We start from the raw sequence: 18664 nt of genomic DNA, 5'->3' as shown, positions 1-18664 counted from the left end.
CTCCCTCTTTTACAGCGGAACGGGACAGGATTGGAAGTGACCTTAAAGATCATCTCGTTCCATCCCCTGCCACGGGCTGGGACACCTTCCACTGTCCCAGGCTGCTCCAAGCCCCATCCAGCCTGGCCTTGGACACTGCCAGGGATGGGGCAGCCACAGCTCCTCTGGGCACCCTGTGCCAGGGTGTCATCACTCTGGGTGAAGAATTTACCTGTGTCAGTTTGATGCCACCCTCCTTGTCCTGTCACTCCATGACCTTGCAAAAAGTCCCTCTCCAGCTCTCTTGGAGCCCTTTTAGGCACTGGAAGGGGCTCTGAGTTTTGTCCAGAGCCTTCTCTTCTCTAGGCTGCACAGCCCCAGCTCCCCCAGCCTGTCCCCAGAGCAGAGGTGTCCCAGCCCTTGGATGTTGGCCATCCTTCTGATGTTGGGAGCCTCAGAGCTGGACACAGCTCTCCACATGGGATGTCCCCAGAGTGGAGTAGAAGGACAGAATCCCCCCAGAAACATCCTCAGGCTACAGGGGAAGGTCTCTGCTCCAGGCCAGCAGCCCCTCCTGCCCTCTTTGGAATGATGGAGTCACCATCCCTGGAGGTGTTTAAGGAAAGACTGGCTGTGGCACTCAGTGCTCTGGTGTGGTTGATGTGGTGTTTGGTCAGAGGTTGGACTCGATGATTCCTGAGTTTTTCAACCGCATTGATTCTGTGATTCCTCCTCCTGCTGCTCTCCTCGGGTCGCTGTGCTGCTGGTCAGGAAGCTGCAGGAGGCAGCTCTGCACTGCTGGTGAATTGTCTGAAGTTCTCCTGGAAAGAAGCAGCACTTCAACCTAAAATTTTCCACTGTTGTCATCTCGTGTGACATCAGATTGCCTGGACACTGCCTCAGAATCCAAACCTCTATGATGTTTTAGTGTCAGCAGAACAGTTCTGCAGGGTTTCCTTGCTGTGGAATTTGAGACCTCTAGCTGTGATGTATCTGTTGAAAAGTGTATCCATTTTTGTCCCCTGAATTAGCACTGCTAATTCATCATCCTCACAAAGCCCAGTGTGACATGAGATGGGAATTGTCCCATGCCACCTTTTCCTTCAGTGCTTAGTTAAGATGGGTTTAACTCCCTGAATGCACTTTCCCTCATTCCAGTAAGAACTTGTGTGGGATTCTTCTGAGCAGTGTGCTAGGAAAGTGGCTAATGAAGTCAAATTGACAATTTATTTAACATTTGTGAGGAGAGAGGAAATGCTGGTGAGAGATTTTGCTCTGTTGTGACAGCAGTGACTGGGATGTTGGAAAGGCAAGCTGTGTTTTTGCAGTTACCATGGAAAAAGTGTTGGTCATATGCTGTTACCATGGAAATATTCAATGTGGATTGTTGAAATTAGGAAAATTTCTGGACAGAGTAGAAAGACAATTACTCTTTTTATAGTACAAGGCTGGTCAGGCTGTTTGACAGTAGGGATTGATGAAAGAAAACTGTGGAGGATGTAGCATCTTCATCTCTCTAAATTTCATGAGAGAAACTAAAACATAGGAAATCTCAAAAAATGTAAGTATCAATAATGTAAAACTTCTGGTGCACTGCTTCATTGATGCTCACTGTTTTCTCCTGCCATCATTAAGTTCTTCAGCCTACCAGGGCTTTTAACAGGATTTCCCCCATTCTGACTATTTAATACATTACACAGGAGCTGGGCAAGGTCTTTCCACAATTGCTGTTTGGTCAAAGAACAAAAAAACCAAAATAATTAAAAAAAAAAATTATTTGCAGGAGAACATTACTTTTTTTGTCCTCTGGCAGAGAAGTTGCCTTGGGCAGTCCAGGCTGGGAAGGGCTGAGTCATTTGCCTGGCACTGCCTCTGTGTGAGACTTGAGACACAAAGTTCAATCACCACAGTGGTTACCTTGGACTTCCCTTTCATCCTGAAGCAGCACTAGTGTCTCCTTTGCTGGAAAACCTCCTTTTCCAGGTGCAATTTAGAGATTGAAAAATTTCTTCCCAGAGAAAATGTTTAAACTACCATATTTTTTACTCCCCCTTAGAAAATAAAAATAAAATGGAGTTTTAAAGGATAAAATAATTAATAAAGGCATTAGTTTTATCTCTGTGATGTTTTAGGTATTATCTATTCTTCTCTCAAAGAGAAGAAAGCTCATGTGATATAAAAAGTGGAAAATCTGACTAATGCCATGCAGATTTTCATACTTGGTTCTTTTCATGTTTTAATTTGCAATTTTATGCACCAGTCAGTGTCAATTTTTGTTCTAAATATAGAACTGGTGAAAATCATTCATCAGTTGCAGAAGAATATTTTCCTCAATTAAAACTTCTAATTTTCATTTTTAAAAGAGGGGCTTTCAAAGCCTGTGATCAAATGTAGTTACGTATTTATTTCTGTATTTCTTCTCACTCATGGTCCTGCTGCATTGCATGGGCAGGGTGCTCTCAATTGCCTGTGCTGCTCTCCCCCAGAGACTGATAAAATAGGATACTTATTCAGTGCTAAAGTGCATTTTAGAGCTACTTAGTGAAGGAAATTGTAAGTAAGGGAATATGAGAACACTCCCTTTGTTTTCTCATTTGGCTACCTGTGATGTTTAATGAAGCAAAACCCTTTCATGTTCCTTCTTGTTCTTATGTTTTCTTCTTTTGTGGAATGTATCCTCAACATGTCCACATTTCACAGGAGCAATTTAGGAAATATGTTTGGGTTTTGTGTAATGATTTGTTGTTTCCCATGTGTTCAGCTCCATTGTGTCTGTTGCTACACAGACAGATTTTGCTTGTATTTAGTTGGTGTTTGTGAATTGCAGTTTCTCTCCACAGCTTCAAGGAACAAAGTTCTGCTGTTCTTTGGATGTAAAGCTAAACAATAACAAATAGTGAATCTAGTTGTACTGTATGTTAAGAATTATGTTAATTTTCTTGCTCTTCTGACTCTTTTGGTTCAGCAGTAATTTTCACACGTTAGGTTTGTGCTTAGACTGTAACCTTGGTTGGGTTGAGAACCCCAAATATGCTGCAGTGCTTTTATTTACCTTCAAGTTCCACCTTGCTGGGAATAAACACCAAACTGGGGACATTCCTCTAAGGGTATTTCTTAAGCTTTTTTGTTGACTCTTGCAATGGAAACCTTAGTTTCCATTCGACCTCTTTTATAAATGAGAACTGTTTTATTTATTTTTACATCAGTAGCTGCACAAAACATGACTTTCTATTTTCTGTCATTTTCCACAACATATGCTTGAAAAAGAAATCCTCATACCAGAAATTAATTTAAAGATCCTAAGGAGCTGATAGGGTCACTGTCATGGAAACCCGTAAACTTTGATCTTTATGTTAATATTGTAAATGTTAAAACTAATTTTATATTATTAACGCTGACATCTCTGTCATGATATTTCAAATGCAGTTGCCATCCTTCCCTGTGATCTTCACCGAGTTTTTGGTGTGTTGAACTTTGATTATTTTTGGTGTCCAGGGAGAAACAGCAAAATAATCTTTGCCTTTTGTTTTCTCTTTTTGTGTGAAAGGTTAATATTAATATTACTTTTTGTGTCTTTTCTTTCCCTTTGATAATACAGATACAAATTAATTGGAAGAAAGTGTAGCATTAGATAAGCCAAAGTAATTCCATTTATTCTGTTTTCCAGATGGAATCAGTGTCAGTGGACTCCCTCTCTCCAGTCCTTTCAGGCAGGTTGTCAAACCAAGAGTGGAAACAAAACCTCTGAATCCCCAAGAAAGCAGCAAAGTTGGTGATTTCAGTCACGTCAAGGTAAGGGAATGACATCAGAACAAGTAAATCCTGTGGTTTTTTGTTGTACTGTGCTGTGGTTTGTTGTGTGATTAAAAAACAAAGGTTTCCTTGTCTCATAAATATTTCCCTTTGGTTTCCTTTAGCACAGCTTGATGTTCTGTGTTTGGATTGTTATATGAGAGCCAACAAACAAAAAAGGTGAAGAAAGATCAGGCTAAGAGTGGAAAATGCAGAGTTGGTTATCACTGTGGTGAGCTGGAAGAGCTGTCAGTTCACCTCATGGTGCTTTCTCATGCTATTTACTCTGTAGGAAGGTGCTTCTCTATGAATTCTTGGCTTTTTTCGTGGTGTTTGTATAAGTAATGAAACAGAAGAGTTGAGAGAGTCAAAGGAAAAGTAAATAAAAGTAGCAGGGTGGAGGAACAGTTGTGTGGGTGGAAGCTGCACTGTGCTTACCAAGAGCCTGCCCTGGACTCAAAGCTGCTCTTTGCTTTTTGGTGGAAGATCTCACCTGTTGAAGGTGTAAACTCATTGTTTCGAGCTGTGAAATAACTTTAGCTTCATACCGGCCAGATTTGAAGAAGATACAATTTAAGATGGAAAAAAGAAAGGTTGTAACAAACAGACTGTAGCACTTGATGGGTCTCTTCCCAAGCTTTGATGAATGTTGTGTATGTAGTATTTGATACATTCCCTGCATGGATCCATGCTCTGCATCAGCTCATCCAGTTAGGAATTACAGCAAGTGTTGTACAGTGCAGTATTTGGCTTCTCATGTCTTTGGCTGAGAAGCAAACACAGGCTCTGCTTTTCTCAGGGACTTGCTTTGCATGTGAATTTGCTTCCTTCACAGTGAGAATATTCACAATTCTTCCTGAACAATAAACAGGTGAAACCATTAATTTATAAATGTGTTTCTTTTGGATCATTAGCACTGCTTATTCATCATCAATTGGTTCTGCAGCACAGAAAGTGTGACTGAAGCATAGGAAAGGTGTTAACACAGCTACTAAGGCTTTTGTATTTTATGAGATAGCAAGGTATTTCCCAATTATTTATAAATATAAATCAGCATGATTGAGGAAATGATTTGATGTTTAGGTGGATAAAATGTCCAGCAGGAATTTTTAAGTTTAGAACCTTGTATAGAATGCCTGACCTCTAGACACTTCTGAGTCATTGCAGCAAGGGGAGAATTTCTTCAAGATAGGACTAAAAATGTAGAAATGCAGAACTTTGCACCAAATACATGGAAAAAAAGAGCATTTTGGTGCACTTTTTGCTTGTCAGTCAGTTGTCCTGGCAACCAAGAAGTTACAGATTCCCAGTGATCTGTGTGATAGTATTAGGAGGATGTTGGAGGGCTGTAAAGCAGAAACTTGGTTTTTAACAGTGTGTAGGAAAACAGTCTGGTGGGAAGGCTCATGCTGGATCCTGTTGCCAGGTTTTATGGGATGAATTTCGATTTAATTGGTTTTTCATGATGGAAGAAGCATTCAGGTGATCAAAACTATGTTGAGCAGAGAATACACATTCCAGCAGCATCACAGGGTTGTTTGCTGAGTAAATGTATCTGTCCTGAGCCTGATCTCTGAGTGCTCTTCAGCACCTGTAGTGTGCCTGGAGTTTGTCCCAGTTAAACTACTATAAACCAATAATTTGATCTGCTGGGATTAAAAATGCCTGTGGAGCTCAAAACTATTAGAGCTATCTTAGAAATGTTTTTTGATTCACTGGACTATCCACATAATTAAGTCTTTATGTACATGGACAGACATAGTGGGTAGTGGGCAAATGACCAGAAAAAATTACCTGTTATAACTGAAGGGATGCATTTTCCTCTTTATTCTGTGATAATGTGGATTTCTGATTGTGACTCCAGTTTTAACAGTGCTCTTTAGTAGGAAGCAACATAGGAACACCAGTAGTTTAAAATGAAAGCTGAATAAAGTCCAAATCATAGAATCAGGCAGCTACTGCAAACAATCCAGTCAATTAAGCATTTAGAGATACAATTAGAATGTGTTGTGGTCCAGTTGTCTGGGCTGAGTTCTGAGGAATTTACTGTGGTTTGGATTTGATTCTCAATTTTAGGCTGGGTGTCTTTGGGTACATGAATTATTTTCGTTGTCAAATGCTTTTTGCTCAGACATTGCTGTCTGAAATGAACCAAGCTGGGGTCTGCCCGTGAGAGATGATCCAAGGTTCTCTCTGGTCCTGAGTCTCAAAATATTTGATATTTATGAACCTTTCTGAGTTCCCCAGAACCTTCTTAAAAGATCCTTCACCTTCTCCCTGTGGCAGTGGAGCAGTTGTGGGTTTGTGGGCTGTCTGTGTTCCTCACGGTGCTGTTTGGGATGAGAGCTGGTTTGCTTTATAACATTTGGTTTATAGTTGAGCCAATTAGAGTGGTTTGACAAGGACTAATGTAAGAAGCAAGTGGGAGTTTTTAAGTTAAGAAACGAGATGGGTCTTAAAACAAATTGTATGTGTGGTGAAAATGCTCTGCTGTCACTTATTCATGATTTAACAATAGGTGTCTGGTGTGAATATTCAGGGGTAGTGGTTATTTTTCAATCCTGCATGCTGTGCATAAAGCTCGTCTTCAAATAAAAGTGAATTTCTGCAAATGAAAGTGAATGTAAATCAGTGCTTCTCATGTTGCTGATTCTGAAATGTCCTTGTTCAGATATTTATAAGCCTCATACTTAAACCTTCCCTCCCTACTTGTTTGCCTTACAATTTTTGTGCTTCAGTCTGGATATTGCAATCGAACTTCTCTGCAATCTCCATTTCCAATTTTGCTGCAGGCTGTCTTCTAATAAACCACTCACTGGCTTCTGGAAATGACTGTTACAATGAGCTCATAAATTCAGTGTAAAAATTCCTTTATGACCTCATCATAAAGCTTGCTCATACCCTCCAGCTGAATAGAATCTCACAGTGTAATATCACATTCAGGATACTCTTTTCTGCTGTTCAGTGCTGGATAGTTGTGCTGAGCCTCGTCTAAACTCTGGTCTAGGGTGCATCTGCATGAAAGGATGAGTTACCTTGCTCAGCTCTGCATTGCTGTGCTAATGTTGATGTGTGAATGCCAGTTTTGAGGCTGAATCTGTTACTTTCTGAGTAACACTGCAGTGTGCTCAGTTATTCAACTATTCTATGTCTTAATGCAAAAGCTGCAGTGAGAAATTTAAACAGATGTCATAATCTCTCAGCAAACACAGTGTCACTTTTAACCTAGGGAATTCTCTACTGGTTTTCATGCTTGAAAGCTGAGATTGTGTGGTGTAGTCTGGTTCTTGTCAGTGATGGAAGAATTACACTGGTACTTCATTCCATGTTCCATAATAGACTTGATGTTTAAAGACCAGTCTAGTCCAGATGAGGAGTTGAAAGGGAGAAGTCTTTCAGCTGGGTGAAGAAAACTTGCAAAGCATATTGTGAATTTTAAAAACCTTTGTTTAAGCTGTTAAACACACCCAGTGCTTACTGGCCAGTTGTTTGGCAGACAGGGCTGGTTTATAATGTATCAGGGACTTGGCTGACTTCTTTATTTGTTTGGAGACTTGTATGTTCAGGAGAGTTTCCCACTGCAGAGTGAACGTGAGCTTTAATTCTGGAGATTCAGCTGCAGAAGCTGGAGAGGTTTTAATACTCTCATAAAACTGCTCTGTCCCTGCACTATCAGTGAATGGTAGGAAGTGTTAAAATACAGTATGTAGAGCTAATTTAATTTAACACACTGCCTTTAATGTATCTTTTCTGATTTAGTCAGCAGTGTATTAAGATGAGATACAGGCCTTAATTGGATTTTTTTCTATTCAGTTCTCAGGCTTTATTCTATGTGAAAGTATGCTGCTAATGGGGATAAACTTTATATTGTTGATGCTTTAAGCTCTAACTCCTTTTACTCATAAGCCTTTTACTAGTTTTATCTTTTTAGGACCCTAAACAGAACAAGTAGGATTTTTAAATTATTTTGGGTGCTGCTGAAGTTAGTGTTGATGTTAAATCTATGGAACACAACTGAAAGTTAGATTCCTTTTCATTGACTAAATGTGAATACAGGAATGAGATCTTAGGCACAGATTTGTAGCCCAGTTTAGATGTTCTGTTTCTACACTATCCTATTTTGGAATTCAGTACTACACTTGTAAACTGTCACCCTGAGTTCTCCCTCAGTATTAAACAAGTCAAGTCTTGTGTCTCCATCTCTGTTTCCTTAATAACTTTCAAGATGGAAGAAGAGAAGATTAAAAAAAAATAAAATTATTCCACTTCCAAATCTGATTTTCATCAATTTTAATACATATATTATTTTTTATTACGGACATTTGTGATGTGAGTGCCAGAAAGCCACTCGCATGTCCTGAAGCCTGCTCAGATTGGAGCTGTGAGCCACATCAACCTTTGCCAGGTCAACAAGGTGTTTTTCTTGCCTTCCTGGCCAAGAATTGCAGTTTTCTTTGAGATAAAGTGGATTATAAAAATAGAGCCATTCTGCAAAAACTAGGGAGAGATGGATTTTTGGCAGTTGGTACCTGTCTGGCAAAATTTGATTGTGATCTGGATCTAGATGAAAGCTGGCAATTTTTGAGTAGTCTGGGTCTAAATGCTTTTCACTTTCCTTCCCTGCCCAGTTCAGCTTTGCTTACCTTCCCTTGAGTTCTGTAAATAGTTGAATATTCCACATAATTTCTGCTCACCAGTCCTCTTCCTCTTCTGTGAAATGTTCTCTCAGGAAAGGAACAGTCTGTTGTGCCCTAGAGAGGATTGTAACTTAGAACACTAAGCAAATATATTACTAAAGCTACTCCCTAGAGCCGTGGGGGAGATGGGGGAAAACCCTACTACCCCTTGGATTTAAATAAATTACATTCATTCAGGTTGTCTGGTACTTTACATTCAATCTTATCACAGTCATATCTGCAATTTCTGTGCGATATGTTGTAGAACTTGCTATTTTTCCTGTTTTATTTGACATGAAAGAAGGATTCAAAATTTTATAAAGTACTAATAGAAAAAGAATTTGATAAATTCACTGTCTGCCTGTCAAAAGCACTGTTTCTGTGGACTTGCTGCACTGTCACTCAGAAAACAAGTGATGACACCCTGCTCATACCCAAACAAATCTCTCACCAGGAGTAGCTGCAGCAGGTGCAATCTCCTGTGCAAACCACACTTCATCTCTCTTTCTTGTCTAAAGAGGAACAAAGAAAAATTACAGTTGACACCAACACAATGAACAGAGCTTATGTGAACAGCTGGAGGTGGTGACATCCATAATGACATTATGATGAGAAAGCTGAACTTAATACTGAGGTTGGCTTTTGTAGGAGGGTGTTGGCTGTATAGAAAGTGAGGAGAAAAAAGGAGCGGAAGTTGAGTTAGAATAATAGAGAAATAGTAAAGATGGGCTCATGTGAAGATCTGCTGAGCTGGAAACGTGAAGGGAGGATTGGAACAAACATCTGGAACTGAGTGGTGAAAGTCCAGTCAGCTCTGTAAAAAATTTTAAGCATAATTAGCAACTGAGATGTTTTTCTGAATGCTCTGCTTGCATTGGATGGCAAATTTTCTCACAATGTTCTTCCAGAAGTCAGAGAGCCCCTGCAGCCTGGAGCTCTCAGAATATAACCTGCCCTGTGGTCAGTGTCACAAATTCAGAATACCTTTGGGGTTTTATACATTAACTTTGCACTTACAAGTTCTTTCATGTTTAGTTTTCCTCTCTGAATGAGGACAGGCGAAGCAGGTCAGAGACAGGGTTTGGGTCCAAGACCTCTCTTCATTTCAGGTGCCTTATTTACTTGTTTGGTCTGTGAACATTTATGCTGCTCCTGTTGTAGATCTAGACATTTGTTGCTGAAGTTTGTTTCAGCCTCGTGTTACATTTTTGGTTAAGTATTGCTCATCCTGTATATGATAAGGTTTTCTTGCCAGATGTTTGATGGAACTTTTTTGAAATTCCATAGATTTTATTGATTTAATAATTGTCTGTGGTCTTTTAACCACAAAACTCAGTGCATTGACAAGTAATGAAGAATAGTTCTACTGCAGGCTGTGATAAACACTGCACCATAGTTTTTTCCTCTCAATTTGAGAATAAATAAATCTGCAATTGAGTTCAGTTTCTTAATATTTCAGATAACTTTTTTTTTTGTTGAAGTATTTTCAGTTCCTCAATCACAGAGACAGATCATAGTAAGGCTTGGCGGTTTGTTCTGGTTTTTGGGCAACTGGCCAAAGGAGATAAAGAGCATCTGGATTTCAAAAAAAAAAAGAATCTTTAGACTGCAAGTGTTCTGTTTAGCTAGAAGTGGCATTTTTAATAGCTGCCTTCCCCAGGAGTATGAGAAAGAGAATGAAGTTTAGTAATTGATCACTGGGGGGACTTCAGCAGAGTAGGTCAAGTGTGGTGGTTTTGCTCAGAAGAAATGGGAGGTGCAGAATGTGATGGCTGCAACTGATGCCAAGGCATTTTTGAAAGGATACCTCAGAATCTGCTTTACCAACTTCTCTCACAGAGGGAAACAACTGGATGATAATCACAGCAAGCTCAACATTTGCTGTTTATGGGTAAACCAGGATTTTAATGTCATAGCTTGCAAGTTTTTAGTAAAATGGTCTGGAAGAGGGATTGCTTAAGAGTATTCCAATTTATTTATGAGTGTGTTTAGGGCTTTTTAGTTTAGTACTGAGAATGATGTTGTGCTAAATTTATCATTGATCAGTCAGAGGCTGACTCTTTGTTAGGGGAGTAGGACAAGACTGACTTTAAAATACTTAAATTTTCAGGAAATAAAAATTATCTAAAATTATCAAAAGTAGAGGAGAGGAAATTCTTTGTAAGACAAAGAGAAAAAAACCCCGAGACAAATAAATAAATGCAGCTTTTAATACTGTGTTAGCAAAAACAGATCAGCTCCTATTTTGTTGGACATTTTATGAGATTGATTTCTCTGTGTTGTCATTAAATTGCTGATCTTGCTGTATATTGCAGTGATTGATGATGTGAGAGAGGGAAAAACAGGTGATTAAAAAAATGTTATGTGGAGAGGGGAAAGTGTAGGAATTTGAGGATGCTGATCAAATACAGTGAAATTTCTTAGATGTTTCTCTATGATTCATTTCAACCTGATTTTCTGTAGGTGTAATCTTAGAGTAAATTAAATTCCTAATGTTCTTGTGTTTAAATGGAATAAAAATCTTGTTCTCGGGTAGTAGAAGATAAAAAGTACTGGGAATATTATGTTGGGAAATTGATCCTTTGCACTGGTGCATGTGGTTTTTATGTGGAATATTTTCTGTACTTAGAGGTGTGTAGTTTGATGATGCATGAGTATAAATATTACTGTTAAGTGACTTGGACGTGCTTCAGCTGTCTGTAACCATTAAATACAGTGACTATAATACATCACACTTTGCAATCAGATTGGTAAGAGTGGAGAACTCACAATGACTTGCTCATTTTAAACGTGGGGCTCTTAAAACGTTATTGGTTTAGTTGATGTAGGTTTGAGAAGAGAAAAAGACAAATGACATGGAGCAATTAAAATACACATTTTGTAATAAAGTTAATCTCTGGAGCAAGGAAGCTTCTGATTGTTTCATGGCATTAACTAGTGTGTCTAAATTTTATCAAGTTTACTTTCAGTTAGGTTATATCTTTGTATCAAATGACCAGGAAGGTGATACCTACATTTGGAGTGCTATATCAGTAACTTTTTTGAGTAATTCCATAAAACTCCATTCATTTTTAGTTAGACACTGTACAAATGCAAATAATGAAAAATTTTATTGCTACTGCTGCCATTTGAGACAGCAGCTGACTGTCCAGAACAAGGAATAAATCAAGATCACACAAGATGTATAGTTGGGAATATTGTCAAAATAACCACCAAATTCTCCATCCCACGATGAGGGTAAGAAACAGGGGATGTAGTCTTATTTTTTAAAAATGTGCAAAAGTCATCTAAACTCCTGCATTCTTCACTGCTGGAAAAATTCAGGACAATGTTTTCTCTGCCCAGAGCCTTGGTCTTTCAGAAAAAGCCATTTCTGGATTTTGCCCCTTGCAGTTTTTGTTCCTTATGGGCAGCTGTCTGTGTCTTTTTGTTTTAATTCTTCTGTGTTATTCTTTACTTGTTTTTTACCTGTTGTTGGTCAGTGCAGTGCTGTGGGCAATCCAGACCCTCTCTCTGAGATCATCTGCTTGCTTGGTAATCATCTGTAGGCTATATAGAATAGTGGGGGGAATAGCTCCAAATGGAGAGCAAATGAGTTAAAATATAAAAAAGATGGAATGTTACCCAGATGCTGTGAATCTGTTCTTGCAGCCTTGGTGGAAAACTTCCTCCTGATGATCCATCTAATCTGATCCTGATAAATTTACCTCTGAGGTTCCAGCATCAAGCCAAGAACTCTGAGCTGAAACAGGCATTTTTGGAAATTAGCCAATTTTATTGAAATACTTCAGTGGCAGAAAACTTTCTCCATCCTTACAGCAGTTCCTGTAATGGCAAAATAGCTGCACCTTTCAAAAGTGCATTTTACCATTAGTTCTAATTTGTCTTACCTTCAATTTCCACTGCTGGGTTTTCAAGCAAATAAAGGGCCTTCTGCCCTAGGTATCTTTTCTCTCTACTTATTGTAAATGAGATAATGTGGGACCAATTATTTTTAGAATTTTATTCAGAACTTTGTGCGTGACAGAAATGTCAAATTCCAGAGGAAGGAGGACACTGCTTTTCCTTCACTGTTATACAGCTCAGTGATGATTGCCCCCAAAGCACTGGTTTTGCTCTTTATCTCTGTAAAGTTTTAAAGTTTTGTGAATTATAATGAACATTTTTTAAAATGTTTCAGTTTTGAAACTGACCTTTTGGGTTTCCTTTGTGGTGGTAATGTCATGCAACTATAATGCATAACTTCACCATGACAATTTTTCTACCACGAAAGAAATAAAAGAGTTTGAATTGTAACTGTTCTTTGTACTTGGTATCCAGGTGTGGGTTATGATCTCCCAGTCTGGATGGAATGGAGTTGAAATGGTGGATGATCATTAGATTTTTAACTGAAAAATTATTAAATGTAATAATAATTTCATTATCGTGTTCTATACCACTTACTTCCGTGAATATTCCTGAGAGTGATTGTTGTTCAAATTAAGAGAGGAGAGTTGAGGAAAAGAAAAGCCATCCCCAAATCTGGGCAGTTATAACCCTGTATTTCAGTAATAACTTTGAATAATAACTTTGACTATGATTTCTGTGGAGGAAAAATACTCACAAAACAACCCAATCCTCAGATGTTTGTGTAGTGGCAGCTCTGCTTTCCTCACCTTCTGAAAGCCACTCACCTTGAAAAGTCCCTAATGGAGAAGGTAACACAATGAGCTTGTGGACATATTTCTTTCTTTATTGTTTCCCCTGAAAATTAGACATTGTGACATAACTAAGTGCAAAACAAACCATGTTTTCCCTGCACTGTGCAGTGCCAGGCTGAGTCCTGCTGAGCTGTGTGTACATCACACCAGGCTCTCCTGGCTGTGTGTGTTGAATCTCCCAAGGAACAGGAAGGCATAAGATAAGGGTCTCCATATTCCAGGAACAAATATGTAGGGAATACTGGATGAAAGAGAAAGGGAGAAGGAAACCAGATCAGCTTAATCAACTTAATAATTTTGTTTTAAGAAAAAAACCATCTTCTGCATTCTGGGCAAAATTCATAGATTTATCTCTAATGTCCATTATCATAATATCCATCTCACTCCAGTGAGGAATGTACAGGAAATAATCCCCAAAGGACAGCTTGATGGCAGGAACCTCAAATAGCTCTGCTCATCCATAACTTCTGATTGCTGCTGTCCAGTGCCAGGAGGAATTGCCCAGCTCAGTTCTGGTACCTGGAGAGTTCCTCCCATGTGCAGGGAGCATAAGGAAGAGCAAGGGTTGTGTCACTGATTTTCCTCCTCTGTAGCACTGACTACCACAAACACTACATGTTTCTACTTTTGTCCAGAAATACCTTTTGTTAATATGTTATAATAAGCTCTTTGAAGCTTTTCTGCCTTTTTTTTTTGTTTTATGTTTTTGTTTTCATCCCTTCTCATCTCTCGTAGTATTTTCTACTCACTGTTGCTTTCCCATGTACAAAATCCTGGCTTGCTTTTTTGGGAATCTTTGCCATCTGTTGAGTACCCTGTACCACCCTAACATGTGAAAGTCAGTAAGGCTCAGCTCATGCTGTCTTTTCCTCATTTGTTCAGCTCACAGACTTGCATCTTACTCAGAAAATCAAACTATGAACATTAGGCTTTTTAAGGATATGTGGAAGAGCATCAAATGGTGATAGAAGTCCATCTATGATTGAGATTGTAGTACATTTTCATTTTGCATCTTAATTTTTACCTTTCTTTATTGGTTCAGTAAAATCTCCCTATTTTGAAAAACTCACAGGGTATATTAGGAAAAAATTTCTTCACTGAAAGCGTGGTTAAGCATTGGAAAGAGCTGCCCAGGGAGGTGGAGGAGTTATCACCATCCCTGGAAGTGTTCAAAAAAACAACTGCATGTGGCATTTCATGCTATGGTTTAGTGAACATGGTGATATTTGGTCGAAGGTTGGACTTGCTGATCTCGGTTTGATGATTTTATGATTCTTACCTGGCTCATGTCCTTGCAAAAAAAGCAAAAAAGTTAAAAATTAGTGCAGTTGTCTCAGTGAATAAGGTTTAATTGCCTTCAGATGAGTTAGAAAGTCTTTCTGTGTATCTCAGGAAAGAAAGGAAACTGCTTAGCCTCTGCTCCCTGTGCTTTCCCTGCAGAGAGTCTGAATTTGATAGAAGTGAAACTTGCTTTTGGACACCAAAACCTTCAGGTTACAGGATTAGAGAAAACAATAGAAAATGTCCTTTGTAAACTTGGTATCTGAGACAAGAAAAGCTTTTTTTTTTTTTTTTAAGGAATTGAAAAATTCAGAACACAGCAAGGAAAAGAGGAGCTGCTTGTCCTTTGTGCTTAAATGGTTAAAATCTCCAGTACAGTCAAACACTTCATTAAAATTTTGTCAGCCAGGCTGAAGTGTTGGCCTTGGACTAACCTAGACAAATGGGATGGGTTGGCTCCGGAGCAGCATGGAGTGCTACATCACAGCACAGTTTCACAGCTTCTCTAACATCTTTTCTTTTCCCCCCTTTTTTTCTTTCTTCCCTCTTGCTACATTCCTTTGAAGGAAAGTACAGATTATTTTGATCCTTTAGTTCCTATGTTTTAAAAATGTATTCCTTCCCATTTGCGTGGTTACCTGTTAGGGGTTGTGGTGGGTGTTTGATTTTTCCGACCCTTAAAAATAAGGCTTGAATTTTAGCTTGTCACCCAGAATAAACTGAAATTTTCCATACTTCTCTCTCTGTATGACCAGCTCACTGGTTTACATTTTCCTGCTGTTTTATGAATTGGGAAAATCTTAAGGAATAGCAGCAGATTTGAAACAGTGTTTTTCACATTATGCTCTGTGTAGTGCAAATGCATTTCCTTGCAGGTTTGTCTGTGGGTTTTGTTCAGGCTCTGTTTGATTTGAAAGCAATTAAATGAAAAATAGACACCACAGATTTAAAGTTCCTCTGCCGTGTTTAATACTCGGGGAGTAGGTTTGGATCTGGAGTGGCTGATCTGAAGTGATGGAGAAGATCAAAGGTGGATTTTCAATATTTCAACCTAAACAACCTAATTTTCAACCTAAACACCAGCTGAGATTTTTCTAGGGAATTCTGAATTGAAAGGGATATGGATTGAGTCAAGCCTACTATTAAATGAATTGTGAACAGAAGAGATGAGGAATATCTGTATGTCTGTTTCTCTGTAATACAGTATCTAAATACTTTTTTATTTTTTTTAGTAAGGGACGAAGTGACCAAAATTGGCAAGACAAGAAGAAGAAGAAAGGCTTTTTTTTGTTATTGTCACACAAATTTGGGTATAGCTGAGGTTTTTCTCCATATTTGACTCCAGGGCATACACAGTTCCTAATTTGTAATTAAAGTAATGCTTTATCTGTGATGAGGCAAAGATACACCTTTTTTGTGAACTAACAGTGTCAGTTTGATGCTTCTCATCTCCTCTTTGTATTCAGTTCAGGTCCTGTTTTCCTGTGTGCCTATCCTTGCTTTAGCTCAGTAGCAATCAGTGGGAATAACTAAGACTGCAAAGAAAATAAACAGGAAAAACTCTGAGTATTGCATGCCTTTTTTTTATAACCTGTGAGAACATCCAGGTTCTTTAAAACAGTTGTGATTGCTGCTGCGTCATTTTCTTTTTTTTTTCCCTCCTGTCTCAGGAATTTCCCTAATTGCCTGCCAGTGCCACTTCTTCAGGTCTTTCTATCAGTTTATGATCATCTAATTTATTACAAATTGCTACCCTCTCAAATTGCATCTTTAATGAATATTCAGGGCACAGAGTGAAAACAAATCTATGACCTCTGAGAAGGAATTAAGAGGTTTTTTTTTTCTGCATCTAGAGGTTTTAAGCAGTAATATAAACAAAATCATGTAGCTGCAAATAAACAGAAGTGAATCGTCAACATTCCCCCTCCTGACTGCATTGCTTCCCTTGCTTCCTCCTCGGTAGGTTTTCACTTTTCCTTTACTTCTTCACTTAGGAACTGAGAAGAAGAGTTAAGGCTCTGAAACTTGTGTAGTTCTGCATGGCTGCTGTGACAACAATGTGCTGTTAAAGATGTCAGCAGTGTCCTCATCCCCATGGGTCTGTGCGTGGCACAGGACTGCTCAAAGCTGGATCTTGCTGGAATTGGGGTGTGTGAGCACTTGTCCTTGGAAATGTAGGGATGCACCTGCTCTGATATTAATTCAGGAGGACATTTCAGTGTTGTGGCAGTCTTGGCAAGTGTTAGATGTGTTAATCCTTATGTCCTACCAAAACTCGTGTGCTATTTGGATAAAATTCAGCTTAAATTATCACAGCATCCCAGCAGCTTCTGGTGGTTTATTTCCCTTTTCTTTCTTATTTTTCTTTTTTTTCCTCCCTTTACTGGTATCTGAACCTTTTAAAGAAATCTGATTGAAAGTTAAGCTTTTTATTTAATATGCCACCGAAATGAAATTTCCCCCCATTTCCTCACAGGGAGTTTAATTTTAAATAGATTTTTGTTTTCCATTAATATATGGTTTAAGGTAAAGCTGAGTTAAAAAATAACAAGTGGCAGCTAGAGAATGCATGTATAAATTATCTTTTGGCCTGCAAGGTATCCATGACTGAGAGTTCGTGACATTTAAAAAAATAGAATCTTACAGGATACTTAAATTCCCTGTGAATGGTAACCTGGAGATTGCCTGTCCCACCACCAACTCGTGATACGTTTCGAAGAGAGACTGGAAAAATGACTTTTGGAAATTGAAATGATTTGCTGCCTACATGTTCTTATTTAAGTTAAGAAATGGAAGCATAATCCAAGCAGGAATTCCTAATGTGAATTTAATATTTCAGGAGTGGAATTTAGACATGGTTTAAACATGATTCCCTGCTGTTAATTAAATTAATGGTGGATTGTGCTGAGAATGGTAAAGCTTATGTCATAAATACATACAAATGTTTCGTGTGGATGATTTGTTCATATTCTGTTGAAAGTAGTTTAGCTTCACATCTTACATACCAGAGTATGTATTTTAAAGAAAATGGCTTTTGTGCGTGTGTGTTTTGGAGGTTTGTACCACGAAATGGTGGGAGAACCATAACAATAAGAAGAGGGATTTTCTTCAGCAGACACCTTTTTGTTTCTATTGAAAGTACTTCATCTTGGGTCTTGAATAACATTAATGGAAAAGACAGAAGTTATCAGCTTTAAAGCCTTTATGAGTTTCTACTCTTCTAAGACTTCAAAAAACCTGAAGAATATAATGCACTAAACCAATTTGGGAATAGTCAGACTGCACAGTATGTGAAAGTGTTCAGAAAGATTAATTTTGTTAGATTCCATTACACAAAAGAATTGAAATAGTTCCATTTATTTAGTGCCCAGGCTAAGCCTGTAAGCCCACGGAGTGTACACTTAGTGATATCCCTTAGTGATTCCCCTTCGATTTTCAAGTGTTTGAAGATCTGTAGTATAAAAATGCAACAACAGAGTTAGCAGGAAGAAAACATCAAAGCAAGCAAGGCTTTGTGAGCATTCAGGAGATAGATTGGAGTGAGTACAAATGTTTGGGTGTGGAGCAGAGCTCATTGGAGCTGCTTATTTTTGAAGGATATTAATGAAGGCTACCTCGTTGCTAAGCTGAGATGGATGCTTGATGTCACCTTCATATTCTCTTGTTATGTCCCTTCTTTTTGGCATAGAATTCCATGCTATATTCCCTGGAAAATTGTGCTATTTCATTAAAGATATGTATCCGTGCTTTTAGTGTTCCAATCTGTGGCTTAGGTTTTGAGCTGCATAAGCTACAAGTAACTTCGAAACTGCAAGATAAAATTAATTCATTCAGTATTATGAAACATAATTTAAACTGATTAATACCATTTATGATAGTATATAAACATGCAGATTTAAAAAAGGAGAGCTATAACTTCGGCAGTATGAAAAACAATTTTAAACTGATTAATGCCAGTTAAAATTGTGTACAAGTAGGTAGATTTAAAACAAGAAAAATAGAACTTGCTTTTCTAAATGAAATGGAAGATATTTCAGTCTTACTTGATTTATATTTAGAAAAAAAATACCGTGACTGTTCTACTGCTTTCAGCTGTCATTTTTGTCAGTTCTTAATTTACTTCTTTCCAAACAAGTTTACAAATCCGTTCATTTAAAATGGAAAGTTGACTGCTGCTGTTTTTCTTTAACACATGCTTGAAAATGTGCTACTGTTGAAGATGCTTCTTTAGGTGAA

The 18664-nt window shown here is 38.3% G+C and overlaps 1 protein-coding gene across 4 annotated transcripts in view; it reads left to right on the top strand.

The window, feature by feature from the left end:
* Positions 1 to 18664, top strand: part of TRAPPC9 (trafficking protein particle complex subunit 9) — a 442295-nt gene that overhangs the window by 77525 nt on the left and 346106 nt on the right. For all 4 annotated transcript variants that reach the window (XM_085053644.1, XM_085053643.1, XM_085053645.1 and 1 more), the window contains one exon: positions 3647 to 3771. In XM_085053644.1, coding sequence (XP_084909770.1) covers positions 3647 to 3771 — 125 coding nt within the window. The remainder of the gene's footprint in view (positions 1 to 3646; positions 3772 to 18664) is intronic.

This window comes from Lichenostomus cassidix, chromosome 2 (assembly GCF_008360975.1).
Source record: "Lichenostomus cassidix isolate B80296 chromosome 2, HeHo_3.0, whole genome shotgun sequence".
Classification (NCBI taxonomy): domain Eukaryota; kingdom Metazoa; phylum Chordata; class Aves; order Passeriformes; family Meliphagidae; genus Lichenostomus; species Lichenostomus cassidix.
This window is presented reverse-complemented; position numbering and strand designations above follow the sequence as displayed.